Below are 18,465 nucleotides of genomic sequence, written 5' to 3' on the forward strand. Positions count from 1 at the left end.
TTTTTCTATCAAAAGCTGGTGGATATCTGTACCTTCTGTGCCAGTACGTCTGCAGATCTGAACATGGCTCTGTCACATCAGTGGAGCTGTGCAGTAAACCATGAGAAAAATCTTTGTCCCTCTGTGTCACCTCCCTCATATAAGTCTGTATCTGGTTGAATTTGATCCATTGGTCTTTTGGATTTCATAATAGTGTTCCTTTCCTAATGCAAAATATGCATGATTACAATTGGTACATTTTTTTTTCTTTTATGTCCTTTCTCTTTGTAACTGTCCCATAACTTTCCCATCTCTCTTTTATAATGCTGGTGGGTTTTTTTGTTTGTTTTTTTGTTTTAAATCTTTGCTCTCCCCATCTAGGTCTTTCATTGGGAAATGTCATGTACCAAGCAATGTGGGTCAGTGATTCTGACTAGAGTAGGAACTATATTGGGACTTTCATTCTAGCTAGATTGGTTAGAATGGGTGTCAAGAGAACTGATTTCTGCAGTTATTTTACTGTGTAGATGGAGGAGGAGGAAGCAATTAAATCAGTATCATCCATTTTCCTGCATTTATTAGAGGGTAAAAGGTGATACTTTTACCAAAGATACATATGCTAAAATTCCTTAGAAATAGGCAGAAGAGTTATAATTCTGAACTCCCTGACAAATTTGATTAATTTTGTATATGCAGTCATACTATTAAGCATGTACAGAAGCTTTTTCATTTTGGAAATATATGGCCCACTTGTCACATTAGCTGAATGCCTATCATTGCTCCAGAAGTCACTGAAAGTGTCTGATATTCCACGCCCTTGAATGTTACATTTTTGAGGTGTAGGATAAAATACTGAAGTAGTGGTAAAAAGCAGACCAAGAGGTTGGTATGCCTTGCAGGCAGCTTTCTTCTTGTGGGTGTGGGCTGAGGCTCTATGCATGGCAATATTCATAACCAAACTGAAGGACAACTACCACCAGATATGTCAAAAATCTGTCAAAGTATGAGCTTTTAAGGTCAGCGCATGAATAGCAGCCAGTGTCAGACTCGTATCCAGTGGCTTGGTTATTGTTTATTGTTTCTGCAGAGTAGGACAGACCCAAGAGAGATAGATGAGGCTTTGTGCGCACCCCAGGATAGGCACGATGGGCACTGTACCCTGGCTGGGACACATCCCGCTCTTATTTGCACCAGTCTGAACTCCAAGTAATGCTGTGGCAGTGCAAGTCCTTTCTGTACTTCCCCTTGGCTTAAGTTGGAGTAGCTTTTAGAACTTAGGAATTGGAAATTCCCCTTTGGAATTAAAATGTATCTAATGGGATCACTGAGAGGGAATAAAGACAGAACAACAAGGAAAGGTTTAAACAAGGTCAGTTTTGTAGCCACAGCTGCATTTCTTTGAAGTCGTAGTCATGTGGCTGAATCAAAGCAATGGTAGCATGGAAATCTGAGGGCCCTCTCCTCCCCGTCCCACTATCGTTCTTCCCTCCCTCTCTGTCTCTCCTACGCACTTTGTTTGTCCCTCTCTTTCCTGCTCTTCCTTTCCCTTGGTCTCTCATGGAGGTTTTTGGTTTGTGTTTGCCATTCTAGCTACTAAAATTTGTTCCTGAAAAGAGCGATACCGACCTGTTGGAGGAGCATAAACACGAAATCGAGCGCATGGCCCGGGCGGATCGTTTCCTCTTTGAAATGAGCAGGTCTGTTTCAAACATTATGGGAAAATGTAGTGGGGGCCTTTTGGAAGCGGCTGCAGTTATTGAAAATGGATCATCTGGCCCTAAAGGGAAATGTGTGAGGGATTGTGGGCCAGTATTATATCCATCTGTCAAAAGCCCATGATGTTACAAATGTTTCAGTTCATTATACAAATTTTCTTGGTGATAAGCACTATCCCTGCTGTCATTTAGGGACAGTCCCTTATTGACAAGCAGACATCTGCCTCCTTTCTTCAGCTTTGTTCTCACAAAAAGGATTTTAGCTCCAACTATCAGGTGTAGAGTAGCTGGGGCTTGGAATCTTGTATAGATCGCTTTTTCCATCCAGCTGTCCCATCTCTTCATCATCTGCCCTTTTTCCTTTTTCCACCCTTGTTACAGCTCCTGATTGATCAGTACTTAACACCATGTTCTACAGGTTGAGGTGCATTCTCCTCAGCTGGTATCTCCCATGAATCATATATTTTGAGAATAACAGGAGTTGTTTCAACCACTCTTCAGTTGTGTTCAAAACGTATTTGAAGTCTCTTCATTTTCATAACAATGTTGATTAAGAAGCATTAGGTGTTGGAACTATGTCTGTAACACCATGCACTGGTATTGCGGGACTTAGCATCTAACAGTTAGATTGTGTAGGCATCATGCTGACCCTGTACCTCAAAAGATGATTCAAGTTCAGTTTTTGCTTTCTTTTCCCTTGTGTGTAGGATCGACCACTATCAGCAGCGACTGCAAGCATTATTCTTTAAGAAGAAGTTTCCTGAGAGGTTGGCAGAAGCAAAGCCGAAAGTAGAAGGTATGGTTGAAGCCTGTGCTAGGAGCTCTAAAAAGGGGAAAGACATGTCAGAAGAGCCTTATCTTCAAAGAAAATGCCATTACAGCATGCGCTGTTCATAGAGCCAGTGAGTCCAAGGCATGTCATATGCTGGGAAACAAATTCTGTCTGACACTCTTGTTTCACCTGCTGGCTTAATAAAGTGAATGTCATGGATGTTAACACTGTAAATGTGACCTGACAGATGTGACAGTGTGCTACCTGATAGTGCTAAGCTGCCAAAAACTTTTACGGTCTTCTCTGCAGATCAGACATCCCTTCTCACTCTCATTCCTTGCACCTTCCTTTCCCTTGAGGCAGATAAGACAGATGCCTGAGGAGAGTGGTATTTTGTGGATGTGTCACAAGGAAGGAGGCATGATTTTCTGCAGCATTCTTGCTTGTTGCAGAAAGGTTGTTGCATGGAAAGAAGTCCATGTGTTTTGCTCTGCATTTTCAGATGAGCTCAAGCCTTCCCCTGTTCCTACTAGCTATGTTTTAGCGTGGGAGATCTAGGAGAACAGCCCAGCTCCTGGGTTCAGAAGAACATCCTACATGTTAAATGCAGTGTGCCTTCTTTCCTTTCATGTGATTCAGTGTGTTTGGATGGTGGGAGAACAGTGCTTGGACAGTTCAAACTGGAGCATGTGCTGGCTGGCAGGAGCGCCGTTTAGAGTGTTTTCAAATCATGGGCCCACGTACATTCAGAAAGACCACTGTGCAGTAACTTGTCCATTTTTAATCTTTCCAAGCCATCCTTCTGGCATCCAAAGAACTCATCCGCAGCAAGCGCTTGAAGCAACTCCTGGAGGTTGTTCTGGCCTTTGGCAATTATATGAACAAGGGCCAAAGGGGAAGTGCATATGGATTCAAAGTCTCGAGCCTGAACAAAATTGCAGACACCAAATCCAGCATAGACAGGTAGGTTGGAATACCCTAAATAAGTAAGTTACTGTGCTGCTTTCCTTATCATGGCGATGATTTTTTTTTCTTTTTTTTTTTTTTAACTGGAGACCATTGGCATTTAAGTCCCGAAACGGTTAAGACCAGCTATTAGCACAGCACGCAAATTCTGCCATTTCTTTGGATAATGCACATCTGTTGTTGGCTTGTTTTTCTGCAACACTGTACAAAGATGACATAATGTAGTATTTCACAAATAAATGAAATGAGATTTGGGGGTAGGGGGAGGGGAGAATACTTTCTATGGAATTTGCCCTTTATACCAATGTTTTATGGCCATGGTTTTGCAAAAAGTAGAGTACAGAAAACTCAGACCACACTTACACATCTCCTTTAAAAACATGGCATATATTTCTCATGCAGAAGAGTCATAAACTAGCAATATGTAACTGATATTTGACCACAACGGTCAGGACTCAGCGAGGCTGGGCTTGGTTGTTTCTAGGGCAATTAAGAAAAATAGCTGTTGTTGGGATATGGTCTTGCAATTTATCAACGTGAGCTGTAACCATTTGTAGCGTTACATTGTGTGTTTTGCCCTGTGTCACTGTGCTGGTTCTGGAAATGGATCTATTTGTAACTGGAGAGAGAATCTCACCTTTGGGCTCCAACAGCACTACAGTTTTTCCCTTGGAGATCTCCAGTGCTGGTTCTTACTAACTCACACCTTCCTTGCCTTGTTCAACCTGCTGAGACCACAGCTGTGATAAACTACTTCAGACTGTAAAAGAAAATGAGTAATGGCAGTAAGAAGCTCTAGGAAATTCATCTCTGCCTAATAGAGTTTGTACTAATAGAGCTCTTTTTTAACTGCCATGATGTCCTTTCCATATTCTGAAGCTAATCTCTGTATAGCTACTGTCAAACTTTTTTTTGCCTTGACATTGCTTGGCTTGACTCTCCAAATACTAAATGTCCTGCGTGGACTCTTGGCTTTCTCCAGGACTCAACTCCCGGTGTCTGGTCTGTATGAAGCAGTGGTTATCTGCTGTCTTGCGTGTCAGTTAACGTAACGCCTACCTGAAGCAGCTGTTCTGGCTGACTGTTCTCCCCACAAGCAAAATTCACCATTTACTTTAAAAAAAAAAAAACATCTTTTAAAGCCTGGTCCTGCATCTCTCCTGCATCTCATTTCTTTCTGCTTCTACATGAGCCCCTATTACTTTTGTAGTAGTGGGCTTGAGTGGTCTTTAGGTATAGCTGTGTCACTTTTAATATGGGAATCTTCCGCTGCAGTTTCTTTAGACTTCAAAAATCTTTTTCTCATTTTCATTAGCTCACGTTCTAGTCCACATGACATCTGAGAGCATCTCCCTTCTCCCTTCAGTGTTAACGACACTTTACTACTATTAGTTGTTTGTTGTCTAAAATGTTTGTGGACAAATTAGTATACTATGATATGCAGTTTTCTGTTACACCAACTATGCAAGCAGAAGGAAGCATGCTGGTGCTTCCCGAATAAAGCAAGGCAGTGTGAAATATTCCTGGAGTTTTTAGGAGAGATGGTTCATAAAGGGCTAAGTCATTTTAGTCTGCAATACTTTTCTTTCAATGACAGAGCAGCTAACTGCTGATCTACTGTTTGTTTTGTTCACTAAAACACGTTTCCTACCCAAATATTTTTCATTCCTCCGACCTTCCTTTTCCTTCTCACCACCATCTTCCTTCTCTCATTTCTTCCTTCTTTGTTTTAGGAACATTACACTGCTACACTACTTAATTATGATCTTTGAGAAGAATTACCCAGATATCCTAGATATTCAGTCTGAGTTGCAGCATCTTCCAGAAGCAGCAAAAGTCAAGTAAGTGCAGTGCTATTCCTTGTTACCAGAGCTGACGTTCCCTGTGATTTTTGTTAACTTACTGATTGTTAGTTTTAAATTGCTATGTCCCAAACTCATTGCCAGCCTTCCAGCTGGGGCACCTGAAATGCCTTTGCTGACGTCCTTGAGATGATTCTGATGTACATCAGCAGAAAAAATTGTTCCAAAAACATTTAGGTGACTAAACTGACTGCTTTATTTAGATGCATCCATATCTATTTTACTTCTGAAGCGGATATTGTAACTAGGCTAGTTATTATTTGCAGCTCACTCACCATACTCTGTGGTTGGCCATCTAAGTTGCGTGCTATTTTTTCTGGATAATTGAAGGTTTGTTTGTAAGCCAGGGTCAGTTAGAAACAGAGGCTATAGTAGGCTGTTTTCAAGAAGATCATACAAACTTTTGCACAAATGAGTCGTGCACAGAAATTTGGAAAGCATCATGCTTTCTGCACAAATTTCAGTGATTTTTTTTTCCATTTCCAAAAACATGTGTGGAAAATGAATAAATACATACTTGTCCCCCCCAAATGCTATCATTTTTCTTTACAATCCACTGCTCAAAAATATCTTTGCATATTATTTGCGCAGACATTGTTCTTTGCACAGGGTACTACTACAGCTAAAAAAAGATAATTAAAAAATAAATACAGGTTCATACCTAAAATCAATTATTAAAGCTCTTATAGTGTTTTCTGAGATATGAATAACTTCCCAAATACTTGGAGGAAATGCCTGCTGACTTGCAAGAGTAACTGGCTACCTAGAAGTAAAAAGCTTTTTTCCTGGGAGTTTTTTAAAAAATGGCTCGTTTATATTATGCAAGCACAAATCCAGAACACCACAAGTCAGGGGAAGCATTTGTTAAAATGCAAAGTGTTAAATGCTTAGTGATGATAGCTTGCAAGGACTGCCATAAGATAGAAATGCAGGGAAAAAATGTTTGAACTGCAACGAAGACAAAAATCACACATAAATGTGCTGCCAATAAGATTCAGTAGTTAACTAATGGGTCAAGAGTCACATGTAGAGCTAATCTGAGATTATCTCGATATGCGTGATGAAGCTGGGGTCTCTGCCTGTGGGTCAGCCAATTATTGTAAACTAGCCATGTGGCATATGCTCCTCGCTGGAGGGTCGGGCTCCGTTCCCAGCCCTGCGTGGCTGGGTGTTCTGAGGGTAACCCCATGATTCTGCCCTGGAACATCCCAGGCTTTCCTGTGACCACAGGCAGACATGGTCTGCCTGGTCTTACAGCTCACACAAAAAGCAGCACAGGGTATTAACAGACACTCTTCCCCTCATTTCTCATCATCTGGTATGGCTGGTGCCAGAGGCCGGATACCAGACTTGATGGGCCAATGGTCTTTTCTGCTACAGAGTTCCTGTATTCCTGGGTAACACTGCCCCTTTTGTTTTAACTCCTATGCATCTGTCTCTCATGCAGCCTGGTAGAGCTGGAGAAGGAAGTTAACAATATAAAGACCGGATTGAAAGCTGTTGAAGCTGTAAGTATCTGAAGGTTTCCAAAAGCTCCATGCTAAAATATCTCACTTAGAATATATTCAGCCATTATCTATTCTATGATAAGAGAAAGTGGGCTTTCTTTTTTTCTTTCCGTTCTGTTCTACAATGTGTTAGCCAAGAAATAAACAAATACAAGCTTCTCATGGGGCACTTCTGCTGATGATCTTAGCAGACTTCAGCCTAACAAAAAGCTAGTTTGATCTCGGCCTGCAGAGTTAAAGGATAGTCTGTCAAATGGTGCATACTGCAAAAAAACGAAATACAATTCATTTTCTTCCTTACTGAGGGATGTCTGGCTGATGAACAAGTGTTTCATATGGCTCTCTGTGTAGTCGTAAACACGTAATACACTATTATACACAACCCTAACCTATCCACAGCATGCCTTGAGGAGATGGAGGCAAAGACTGACTAGCTAAAGGTGAGGCAGCTGAGCTGTCAAACAAAACGGCAATGGCCTTTGTTCCTGATATTGATTTTCTTTATAATATTTTTTAAGCAGAGCTTGGGTTACTTATGCTCAAACTGTGCTTTCATGGTGCAGAGTCCATCAAAAACAAGTAGTTTATTGATGAAGTCTTTTGTGTTTAGCTTATGGAAGTTAAAACTGAGGTATTACTCTAAATGTTCCCTGGCGATACGCCTTTCTATGTCAGCAGTGGTTCTCCTATCTGGAGGGGGCTCCTTTAGTCTTTACTACCAGCTGTAGAATGGACAAGTACAGAATGGGGAAAATTCAGTGGGCAGCTTGCTTCTCTAAATAACGAGAGCCAGAGCAAATGGTGTGCTTATTGGGGAAGACCAGAGGAGAGAACTTTAAATTCAAAGCTTCCTTCAGGTACATGGCAGAAACAATCAATTCATACATGAGCTTACTTGAGTTGCATACATGCAGGGTCTTTTTTAATTGTTTGTATTTATTTTAAGACATTGAACATGACCTTCTTCAAATTCCTCAGTGAGAAGTCTCAGAGAAAAATGTTCCTTTTCGTTTAAAACCTGGGTGTTTCTTGACCTTGCCTGTACTTCTACCTCAGCAGTGCTGTAGGTTGGTTAGAAAACCCATAGGAAGGATCCTGTTTTCTAAACTTCTTCTTTTGGCTTTAGTGTAATTGCTGTATAATTCAGTAGATCTGCTGTTGGTTTGGTTTCTGGGAAAAGATTCTGGCCTTTCTGAGGCAGGACAGCACAGCATGAGACAGTGGCAGAAGCCAGGAATTGGTTATGCCATTGACATAAATATGTGGCTTTGCAAATCTCGACCTGTTTACCTCCTCTCTGTGAAATGGTAACTATAAATACCTCCTCCCACACAAGAGCTGATGTTAGGAATAGCAAAATAGTGTTTGCACAAAACTAGAGATGATGAAGATTAAAGGCTAACATTGCTCTGTCATCTCTGACTCTTTATATTTCCCATCATCTGCACAGTCAAATGTTCTGTGCCCTTAAAAGCTGCAAGCACAGGAACAAAATCCTAAGTTCAGTTTGATTGTGGCAATTATCATCTATTGGATATACCGATGCAAGGATGGTGCAAAAAAAAAAAAAAAAAATCGAGAGGCACCTTTGGAACTAAAGAGGGTCATTGCTGTGTTTAGATGGTCCCTTTTCAACCAGGATTGTATTTTTCTCAGCAGAGAGTGGAAGCCTCTGTTTCACTCTTTTTTTTTTTTTTTTTTTTTTCCTCTAAACATAACACTTTAATGCAAGTAGAGAGATGCAGACTGGTGACCCTGAGTGTCTCAGTGTGAGCAATAGCAGCTAGTGTCAACCAATAACAGCGGCAGCTTTAATGCATGTCTTCCTCCCACATGACCCTGCCATAGTGCCTTGATGCTGACCTGGAGAAGCATCCTGTATCCGCCAGATGGTCCCTGTTGTCTTTGCTGTTCATTTGTAGCCTCTGCACTAGGAATGCTGGCAGAGGGACTGGTTGGTGGGAATCATGGTGTGTGAGTGGTTTGTGTGAAATAATTGCCTGCCTTTCAAGGAACTAAAATAGGACCCTCCTGTCCTTCCTATATAAAACAGAATATGATGACTTCATTTTCTTTTCACCTGTCTTGAGTTTGATTTTGCTGTGAAGGTTGAGGAAAGGCTCAGTGTCCTATCTCTTGCCCGCAGACCACCTGGCCATCTCTAACAGTTCATCATCTGTTTAGCCAATGATCCTCTGAGTGATAAAATACTTTCCAAGCCCTGTTTTGGGGGTTGTTGGGGTAAGGGAGAAAGCAGCGATAGGAAGAGGTACTACTGCAGGCGTGGTGAGCGGCATTTGGAAATTAAAAGCACCTGTAAAATAAAAGGTTGACATGCAGCTCATGACTTAAAGAGGCCCAGTTTAAATGAGGGCAGACCATTCTTACTGTTGAAATGTGAGCACCTACTTCTGTTTTGTTTTCTGTGTTTGGGTCGTTTGCCCTTTCGCCTTTGCAGCCAATTTTCCTTCTCTTTCCCATACATGTCTTCCATGGGCAAGCTCTCCTGCCCATTCAATCATCATCTTCCCTTCCCACTCTTCTCCCTGCCATGGTATTTATCAGCTGGGGCTGCCAATGCCTCCCAGTCTGCTTGCTCCATTTGTGGTTTTCTGGCATGTAAAAAGCAACACTAGAGCAACAATAGAAGATCATTGTCAGGTGCAAGGGGGAGGAGGGGAAGGTGCGATTCTTGATTCCAGGCCAGTGTGCTCTCACCACAACCTTGGCTCCAGTGACTGAGAAGTTTCTTCAAGGCCCCTTAAGAATAGAAAGCTAAAAATAGTTTTATAGTTAGATGCTTTTAAAGGTATGGCTAACCCTTTGCTTTCCTGGACTTGCAGCTTCTTTCTAAAAACAAGACACATCCATTTGTGAGAACATGCATGGAGCTATTGACTTTGTATAGGATGCTCCCAGGACAGCTAAGTAGTTCTTGGTCTATTCCAAATCGGAAAATAAACTCTGGCAGTGGAGTCCTCTTACAGAGCAAGGAGACCATGTCCGTCACCATCAAATACTCTAGTGAACCAGTAGACCAGCCCACCAAGGACAGTGTTTGCTTCTGTTGTTTTGCTTTTATGACTCCTATAGACCATTTTTAGAAGATATAGAGGACTTCCTTATTCTCTAGATTCTTTCTTAGCTGGATTAACTATTATGACTATACCAGTTACTTGTGTGGTATATTTTTAATTTGGAAGAATTACTCTTCAGGGAAGGACTGAATTTGAAATTGAAAGACAGATAACCTAATCCTAATTTTGTTTTTAAGATCACTGCTCTCCAGTAGCAAATGCAATAGCTTTCAACAGTGCAAGAGTGCAAGTGGGAAGGCAGTACTATTACACTTATCTGGGTAAAGATAATGAAGTAGAGCAACTTTCAGCTAAAATCAGCTTAAAAACAGGAATGGGAAGAGAGTAGCTGAAAAAAACATTCCATAGTTCTCAGCAGCATGTCGAGTGACCTTTCTGTACTTGAAAGGTGTAATTCAGGTTTGTAACATGGAGACAATTCACTGCAAGGCTGCGTACCGCTCCCAAGACAGTAGATGATGATGCATCAGGAAAGAGGAACATGTAACATAAAGCAGGGGAAGCAACACTTCTTTAATCTGTACCTTTCTCTAGCCACCTGCTCACTGCTTTTCCTGCCACCTTTCTGCCTGTGCTCTTTCCGTGTAATGATTGCATCCTCTTTCCCAATGCATGCCAGACCAGAATGCGTATCAAGTCTGATTTTTGGGCTGCTGATAGTCAAAGCCATTCTTTGCATATCAGCAGCATGGAGCGCAGTCCAAGATGTTTCTCAGCACAGATGACTATAAACCTATCTGTTTGGGAACTGGTTTCTGATGACCAGAAACAAAGAGCACCAAACATGCTTGTAATTGGAATCGCAGCCAGCAGAGACGCAAAAGAACAAAAACACACACAAATATTTTTTTTTCCAAGGGGAACACAGGGTCAGGTTGTAGCGTGACCTGCTGCTGCTGTTTCATGCTGGTTTCCTACAGAGAAAGCATGGCTTTATCATTCCCACTGATTACGCAGCTGAAGATAAAGATGACTCCCAGATTACCATTTTGTTGTCCCCGTGAGACTGTCAACAGCACACAAGCCAAGCGCAGACATGGGAGACAGCCTGTCTTACTACAACTTAATCGCTTTGAGAACCTCAGTAGGGTTTTTTTACAGTGCCATAAGCATGCTGAAGAGAATAGAAGAAGGGATAGCACAGGTAACTCTGTCTTTGAAGTAAAAGATTATTCTAAAAAGGGTGAGAAAATAAAGAATCTTACAGTCAGTTAAGTAGCAATCTTGGTTTCTTATGGTTTTAGGCACCCCCCGCCCCCCCCAATCCTCTTATCACAATAGCCCCAGTTTCTAATTCCATGAGTTTTATTACCGCAAACGAACTTGATGGCAAATGCTGTATAATACCTGACTTCTTTCTGCCAGTTATTTAGGGGTGTGTGTTGGGCGGGGGGCAGGAATTTGACATCTCTTTGTTGCTCAGCTAGTGCTTTCCAGAGAACCTTGGGAATTCAGTGATTTGGGGGATTTCAGCTTCTGTCAGAGTGAAATTGTTAAAGGACTAAAAAGTTCCTAGCTGAGGGGGAGGTAGAAAAACAGTGAGATCCCACAAGCCTTATTTTTTAGAAACAGGGCCAAAATGAATCTTGTCTGTTCATATAGTCTGTCATCTACTCCAAGAGGAGTAGATCCTCCATGCAAAGGATTTTTTCCTCAGCCTACCTGAACCTTCTTGCAAAGGATCTAATACATTGGGGAGATCCAGAAATGTGCACTCTTCCCCATGTGTGAGGCCCTTTGAGCTACAGGGGGAAGAGAACATGGAGGGAAACCCACTGTTAAAAATTCCAAATTCAATTGCTACGCAGTCTGTGTTGTCTATTCTTTGCTGTTCTGCACAGAAAGAGAAGTGCTGCATTTCACATACCTGACGCTTGGATTCTAAAGTTGCTTTTGCAATTAAATGTACTGATGACTTTTTTGGGAGTAGTTGTTATTCTAAGGTCTAGGGAAATGTAACTGTGACCTTCTTTCATCCCATTTTAGGCCTCCATCTCATGCTGCAAAGGCAGAACCTTTTGCTTAGCGAGAAACATTATTTTTCTGAATTACAATCCATGATGAATGTGTGAGGAGTGAGCATAGCGAATGCCCTGTACAAAATTAAATAGATGGGCTTCCTCATTCCCTTTTTTCTTCAGTGATGAATCCTTGGTACTTGCCAGTCTGCATTTCTTATTTCTCTTCCAGGAACTGGATTATCAGAAGAGACGCATGCGGGAATCGGGAGACAGGTTTGTTCCTGTCATGAGCGATTTCATCACTGTGGCAAGTTTCAGCTTCTCAGAGTTAGAAGACCTTCTGAACGAGGCTAGAGACAAGGTACGAATACCTTTTGAAGCATCTGGGGTTTCACTGACCAAATCAAAAGCATCAATCAAAATGGAAACAACAGTTTTAGAGGCTAGGACTGTAGTAAAAACTATAGTAGACCCAGAAAGTGTTTTAAGATGAAGATTCTGTCTTTTCCTTATCTGTTCTATCTGTGAATTTAGCAGTTTAGACTATGTCTTAAGGTTAAAAGAAGATTCAGTGCTCTTGCCCAGTTTCCTAACATTATCAGTGTGGGGAATAGAACTGTGATGGTGTTTTATGGGTGAGAGTATGGTTCCTGTGAAAGGAACTGCCTTTTAAACAAGTCACTGAAAAGAATTCCCGTAGTTATTGGCGATAGTGACCTGGTACCTTTTATCTTCTGCTGACTTAATGCCACTCTATGTATTCACCTGGGAACATTTGTGCTTCATTGTTCCCTTTAAAAAATGATTTTTTGGATTGTTTGGTGACCCTGAACACCTGATCTTTTTCTAATAACTCTTGGCTGTTACTGCTTGTGTTTCATTGCGTGGGAGGAGATCCTAAGCATTCATGGGGGGTCATATGTTCTAGTAGCCTTCTCGTACAACAAGCACCACATGTGTGTTGCTCTTCAGGTGCTATTGAGATTATTTGGCGGTTTTTTTGTACAAAAAATAGTAAGAAAGGTGCAGGCAGTGAAGGAGTTGCATGTTCTCTACTGATGATTTGGAAGCTGACATTAATGCCTCTGTCTTTCAATTGGATGAAGAGGAATTTATTTGGAAAGATTGTACAGATATAAAAAGGTTAAAGGAGAACAAGTTCTAAAGTAAACACTATGTAGTGGCAAATCTGGCCTTTATGGCTGGCATGTTGAAAGTAGTTGGCTTTATGAAACAAATGGGCTATTTCTTTTGGAATGGGTTGTTTCTGCTGCTGGTTTCAGTCCCTGCAGGGAGACATAAACGGCGGTAAGGGACCTATTGCTTTATTAATCAAACCTCTGCCCTTGTGTTAGGAGGCTGTAGATTTTGAAGGACCAGCAAAATGCTACCTGAGGATCTGGACAGTCAGACTCCTCACTCAGTGACTCTGGCGTAATGCTGTTCTGTGACTTCTTGCTGTAGAGATTATGTGGGTAACATTGACGTGCTGCCTCAAACACCAAGAGCCTCTGGGCCTCAGCAAGAACTAGCTACCTTGGAAAATGCCAGCAGGGGAGTAATTTTTACAGCACTTGGAAGATAAAGCAGGGCAGTCCAACACTCATTAATGTTCCAAGAAGCTTTGTGGAGAATAATGTGCCTGGTGTTTTTCATTGTTGACATGTTGTTTGAGAATATTCAAACCACTTGCAAGATAATAATGTGCACACCATATTGGCTTTGTGATCATAAGAACAGTATTTTGCATTCCGTGCTTCCACTTCTAAGGCTATCTGAATTTACTGAGAAAAGCTCTGTTTTCTATGGTTTGTGGGCCTCTTTTATGACTAGGTACATTTTTCAACTTAATCATAGTTAGGTTTGTGTTTCTGGAAGAGCGTTCCCTGTGTCCTTGGCTTAGACTCCCCTGTTTTGTTTTGATGTTACAGATAGTGATGGACCTTTCTTTTGGCATACTAGGACTAAATCTCAGTGTGGTTTATTTACAAGGTCAGTCATGGGTTAAAATGAGAAAATTATATATGTCCAGAACAAAATTGCAACTTTCCTTGACCAGGAAAAGGCAGGAAAGATGCAGATCTTTTGCTTTAAGAATAACCAGAGAATCTCCTTGCAGGCAAACCAATATGTTGGAAGTTGTTGCACACTTTTTTAGACATTAGCCAACATAAAGCACTTGACAAAAAGAGATGTTTTATTTTAATGACTATAACATGCTTAGGAAACGTCTCTCTACCTTCTCCTCACACACCCCTACTATGTTTGAACATATGCCTTTCCAGCTCAACCTATGGCTTTGGTTCTTCCACTGGCAATGAGCTGCTTTTGGACTCCTAAAAGGGAACTGTCTGTCCTTACCAGTGTTGAGCTGTTTCTCATGTTTGCCTTATATTATTTTTCCCCTCTCTTCTTCCTCTTTTTCTTAAAAAAGAAAAACTGGAAATTTTCAACAAACCAGATGTGCTTCTCAAAACCCATAACATCTTCCATTCTCAGTGGGCTCTCTGTGTTTGTTGAATCACAAGCTTTTATTTTTACCATGGAAACCTGCTACAGTCAAAGGAAGAGGGACACAGACATCTGATTATCATATTCTTTTTTTGATTTCTCAAAACAAAGCAAACTGAAAGAAGAAAAAGGTAGTGGGAAAGGGAGGGCTTTTAAAAATATCCTAATGAGCGCAGGAAGAATTGGTCTGGTTCACGGATTTATTAATAATAATAATGAAGCTCTAGTTTTAACAGCTGGAGTTGAATATCTTTCTAAATATAGCTAATTGATTGCTATGAGTTAGTCAGGGCCATGTTTCCACAGCTGGGATTTAAAACAATACAAATTATCTTTTCAAACCTGTTTTTTTTAACCAAAAACAACAAAAAAAGTTTCTTTAGTGATGAAAAAAAAAAAAAGCTTTTCGGTATTTAAGTTATGGAAACAATCTGTTACCAAAGTATGACCCTCTGTGTAGCGAGTATATTTTACAATTCTTTTCAACATTTATTATCAGATAGACCACTCAATCCCTGCTAATCAGCTCGGTAATGCCCACTGCCAACCCACCAGTAAAAGCTTTTCTCCTGTCATGTATGTGTGTGGAATACAAATATCCTCTTCCATCTTGGAAGGCAAACAACTCTTCCTTCTTAGAGATACGGCCATGGAGGAATCCCAAACCTCCTGTGCACGGTACCAGCCATGTCCCGAAACCCACTGGGCCACACTGGGGGCAGAGGCCCCCTGTAAGTCTGTTGGTGACATTGTTGTTTAAAGTTGGGACCTTTAATTTTGCACAAAACTTAATGGGGAGCTACTTCAGGATGATGGAGCAGATATAAAGTGCAGATTTCCCAATCGATATACATTAATCCAGGCTTCAGCTTATCACATCTAGTAGGGATAGAAGGGATTTGTCTTTTTGGCTTTTCTGCTTAAACAGGATGTTTACTATTGGTGGCTATGGGTAGGAAATTATATTTTAAAATTTTAAAAGGCCAGATTGTCTGATGCAAGCTTCTATGATTGCAGAGAAAGCCTTGTAACTGTGCTTATCTACACGCAATAAACAGATGCTTGATTAAGAACTGCTTGAAAATTTAGATTGACTCTTTAAATAGGAACCCTGACACAGCTGATTCCTGATCTTTTTCTGGATTTTTCACTTTCAAAAGTTTTATAAAGGGATATATAAAGTCAAGGACAATGTTTTCTGCCATTTCTCGTTGGAAGAAGTGTCGGGAGAATGGGGAACACAGTGAAATTCTGCTCTGGAATCCTTCTTTTTTGTTGTTTTTACATGTTCAAATAGATGAAAATGGACTATTTTTCACAGCAAAAAGAGAATGGGGTTGAATTTTGTTTGTGAAAAATCTTTCTCTGAATTTCTATGGAGAAAAAATGAAAATGCCCAGGCCAAGGGAAAGGTTCCTCCTGTGGTGTGAAATTTATTTTCCCGCTTATAAGGTGATATTTAGCCCATAGGAAGCTTTACAGTATACTTAAATGTTGTCAGGTGTGAATTTACATCACTGTAGTGTTGTAAAACTGCTCTGCTTTGTGTGTGTTTGTGTGGTTTATAACAAACCCGTTTGTAAAACATTTTGGATCTTTCTGAAAGGACAGGATCTGCTTAGTCAGGTATTAACAATGCTATAACTATTGATGTTCACATCTTTGCTCCATGAAAATTGAACTTAAGCTTCTGTATAGAGCTTCTGTATGGTAGCACAACACAGGGTGGACAGTTTGGGCAAGACTAATGAGGAGGTTAGGGAAGTTATTATTCATTCCCAGTCTTTGCCATGACAGCCCCTCTTGGGCATAGAATTTATATTTATTGTGGGGACTGGAGATTAAAATCTGTGCATGCACTCAGTAAGTTTAGCACATACAATAATGTGCTAAATTAGCACATACAATAATGTTTTGAGGAACAACAAGATAGTGAAGACCAAAATCTGTTTTAAGAAAATAGTCCTTGATGATAGAATGCTATGAATTTATACCCCACTCAGGGTATAAATTACACACCTTTTGTGTACTGCATACTTATAAATGCAGTTGCTTTAGGCAAGGCTGGTATCCAACGTATCAGAAATATTTATAGTACCTGTAACCTGGTTTTGGCTGCCAGAGTAGCTGCTGAATTCATGGGAAGATCCATAAAGAGCAGTTGGTCTCAAGGAGAAGTGGACCCAGCCCTGCCTGAAATCAGTAGGGCTCTTTCAATTAACTGATTTGAATCTGTCCTATGAAGAGAACAGACATTTATTTGAACTGCCTTAGTACAGGATTGTAATCTCTGTAACGGAGATCTCAAGATTACTTATCTGGGGGAGATTGTTCGTGTTGCATGGCCACGTGTTGTAATTCCCTTTTTCACCGGCTCCTCCTCCGTGGCAGGCAGCACAGGCAGCCGGGAGTTTTTATCGGGGCTATTTTCCCTCCTGCTCATACAGCCCCGTCCGTGCTGTCTGCAGAGCTCTTCTGCCACTGTTTAACGTTTCATTGGCAAGAGCAGCAGCGAGTGTGCACACTGCTGCCCCGCTTTCCCTCTCCTTGCTGAAATGGCTTTTCAAAATAAACAACTGTCTAAACGATTTGCTTTGGCAAGAGGATGAATTCAGTGGAAAGTTTGGCAGAGGAAGGAGAGCTGGCACTGAGCTCGTGGACCTGTTATATCTTGGAGCTTGGGGGCCCTTATGGTGTGGAAATGAGTTTTTTAATGAAAAAAAGAGATACCATCCTGTATTGCAGTGGAAAACCAGCTGAAATGCAGTTTTCCATTTTGCTTTGCCCATGTCATCTGTCCCCAAATGACTTTAAGGAATAGGCAAGCTTCAGCTCTTGTTCCATGCTATTTCACCATGTTAGATAATTCTCAAAAATTTTGTGCTCCTATAAAAGTTTAGCTGTAGATTTCACAAGTGTGCACAAAAGCAGGTATTGTTGGATGGAGAATCGGCACTGGGAGCAGCTAAGTGATTTGTGCAGGGTCACACAAAAACCGTGGCAGAGGCCAGAAGAGAGGGCTGGGGCTCCAGCCGCCCGGGTCTGTGCCGTGCTGCTCTGCCTCCTGCGTGCTGAGCAAGGGGGGAGCTCCAGGGAAGCTGCCTGCAGCCACACGCCATCCCTCGGGCCAGCACCAGGACGTCGAAAACACACGCGCAAAAAAGAGAAGTAATAGAAAGAGAAGTAGTAATACAAACAGAAGAGAAAGAGAAGAAGTAACAAAAACAACGGGGCCTGTTGGAGTTTAATTTGGGAAAGGGCATGGCTTTTTTTGCAATAGTGCCTTGAATTGATGTAGTGACCTACAGATGTGAACGACTGAATTCTTGCCATTTTTTCTATCAGATAAGTGGAGTAACGTAGACTGTTCTTTAACAAATGGAGAAACTGAGATCAAGGAACATGAGTTCCCAAGCTACACCATGGGCAGAGCTGGCAGCTGACGTTAGATCTCCTGACTTCCCTCCCTCTGCTTGGTCAGCTTTTTCTGGAGGGGGTAGACAAAGAATTAAAACGCTTTCTTCAGTGAACTGAAAACTTTTCATTTATAGCTATTTTTGTACTTTTAGCTCACTTTTAGATTTTTGCTTTGCACCTTCCAGTGGTTTACAATGGCTGACTGTGCTCTGCTGAGGCAGGTAGGAGGCACCAAAGCCAGCTGTCCTCAGGATGGGCCCTCCTTGCTGCTGCTCAGAGCCCACAGTAGGTGTTCACGAGCGCCTCTGGAAGGCTCCCAGGGGGCTGGGCCTTCCCGGCACAGCGGTCACTCCTCGTAGCAGCAGTGGGGACACAGTGGCAGAAGCACTTCTGCCTGTATGAGAAGAATAGTTCCTGGTAGCTGGGTAATAGGTGAAGTGCAGCATATGTGCAGACAACACCACCCACTAATAGTGTAAAATTTTGGATGCTTCTTGAGGTCTAATCCTGACGTAGGACCCATGAGGTAAAGACTCCTGACACTTCTGTCTCCAGCCTGCCCTCCGCCACAGGGACTTGGAAACACCTGTGGGCGTTCGTGGGCTCCCCACACCTCCGTTCCTGTGTGCACCGTCTCTCTCGCTTTTGCTGTGTACAGGATGGTGTGGGCTTGAGG

At 41.6% G+C, this 18,465-nt stretch overlaps 1 protein-coding gene across 4 annotated transcripts in view; it reads left to right on the forward strand.

The window, feature by feature from the left end:
- DAAM2 (dishevelled associated activator of morphogenesis 2) overlaps positions 1-18,465 on the forward strand; it is a 188,469-nt gene that overhangs the window by 164,570 nt on the left and 5,434 nt on the right. For all 4 annotated transcript variants that reach the window (XM_088524250.1, XM_088524251.1, XM_088524249.1 and 1 more), the window contains 6 exons: positions 1,570-1,676; positions 2,402-2,490; positions 3,261-3,429; positions 5,166-5,273; positions 6,742-6,802; positions 12,091-12,222. In XM_088524250.1, the coding sequence (XP_088380376.1) occupies positions 1,570-1,676; positions 2,402-2,490; positions 3,261-3,429; positions 5,166-5,273; positions 6,742-6,802; positions 12,091-12,222 (666 nt within the window). The remainder of the gene's footprint in view (positions 1-1,569; positions 1,677-2,401; positions 2,491-3,260; positions 3,430-5,165; positions 5,274-6,741; positions 6,803-12,090; positions 12,223-18,465) is intronic.

Source organism: Tinamus guttatus, unplaced genomic scaffold (assembly GCF_059628265.1).
Source record: "Tinamus guttatus ecotype Peru unplaced genomic scaffold, ASM5962826v1 Tinamus_guttatus_pri_ptg000208l, whole genome shotgun sequence".
Lineage (NCBI taxonomy): Eukaryota > Metazoa > Chordata > Aves > Tinamiformes > Tinamidae > Tinamus > Tinamus guttatus.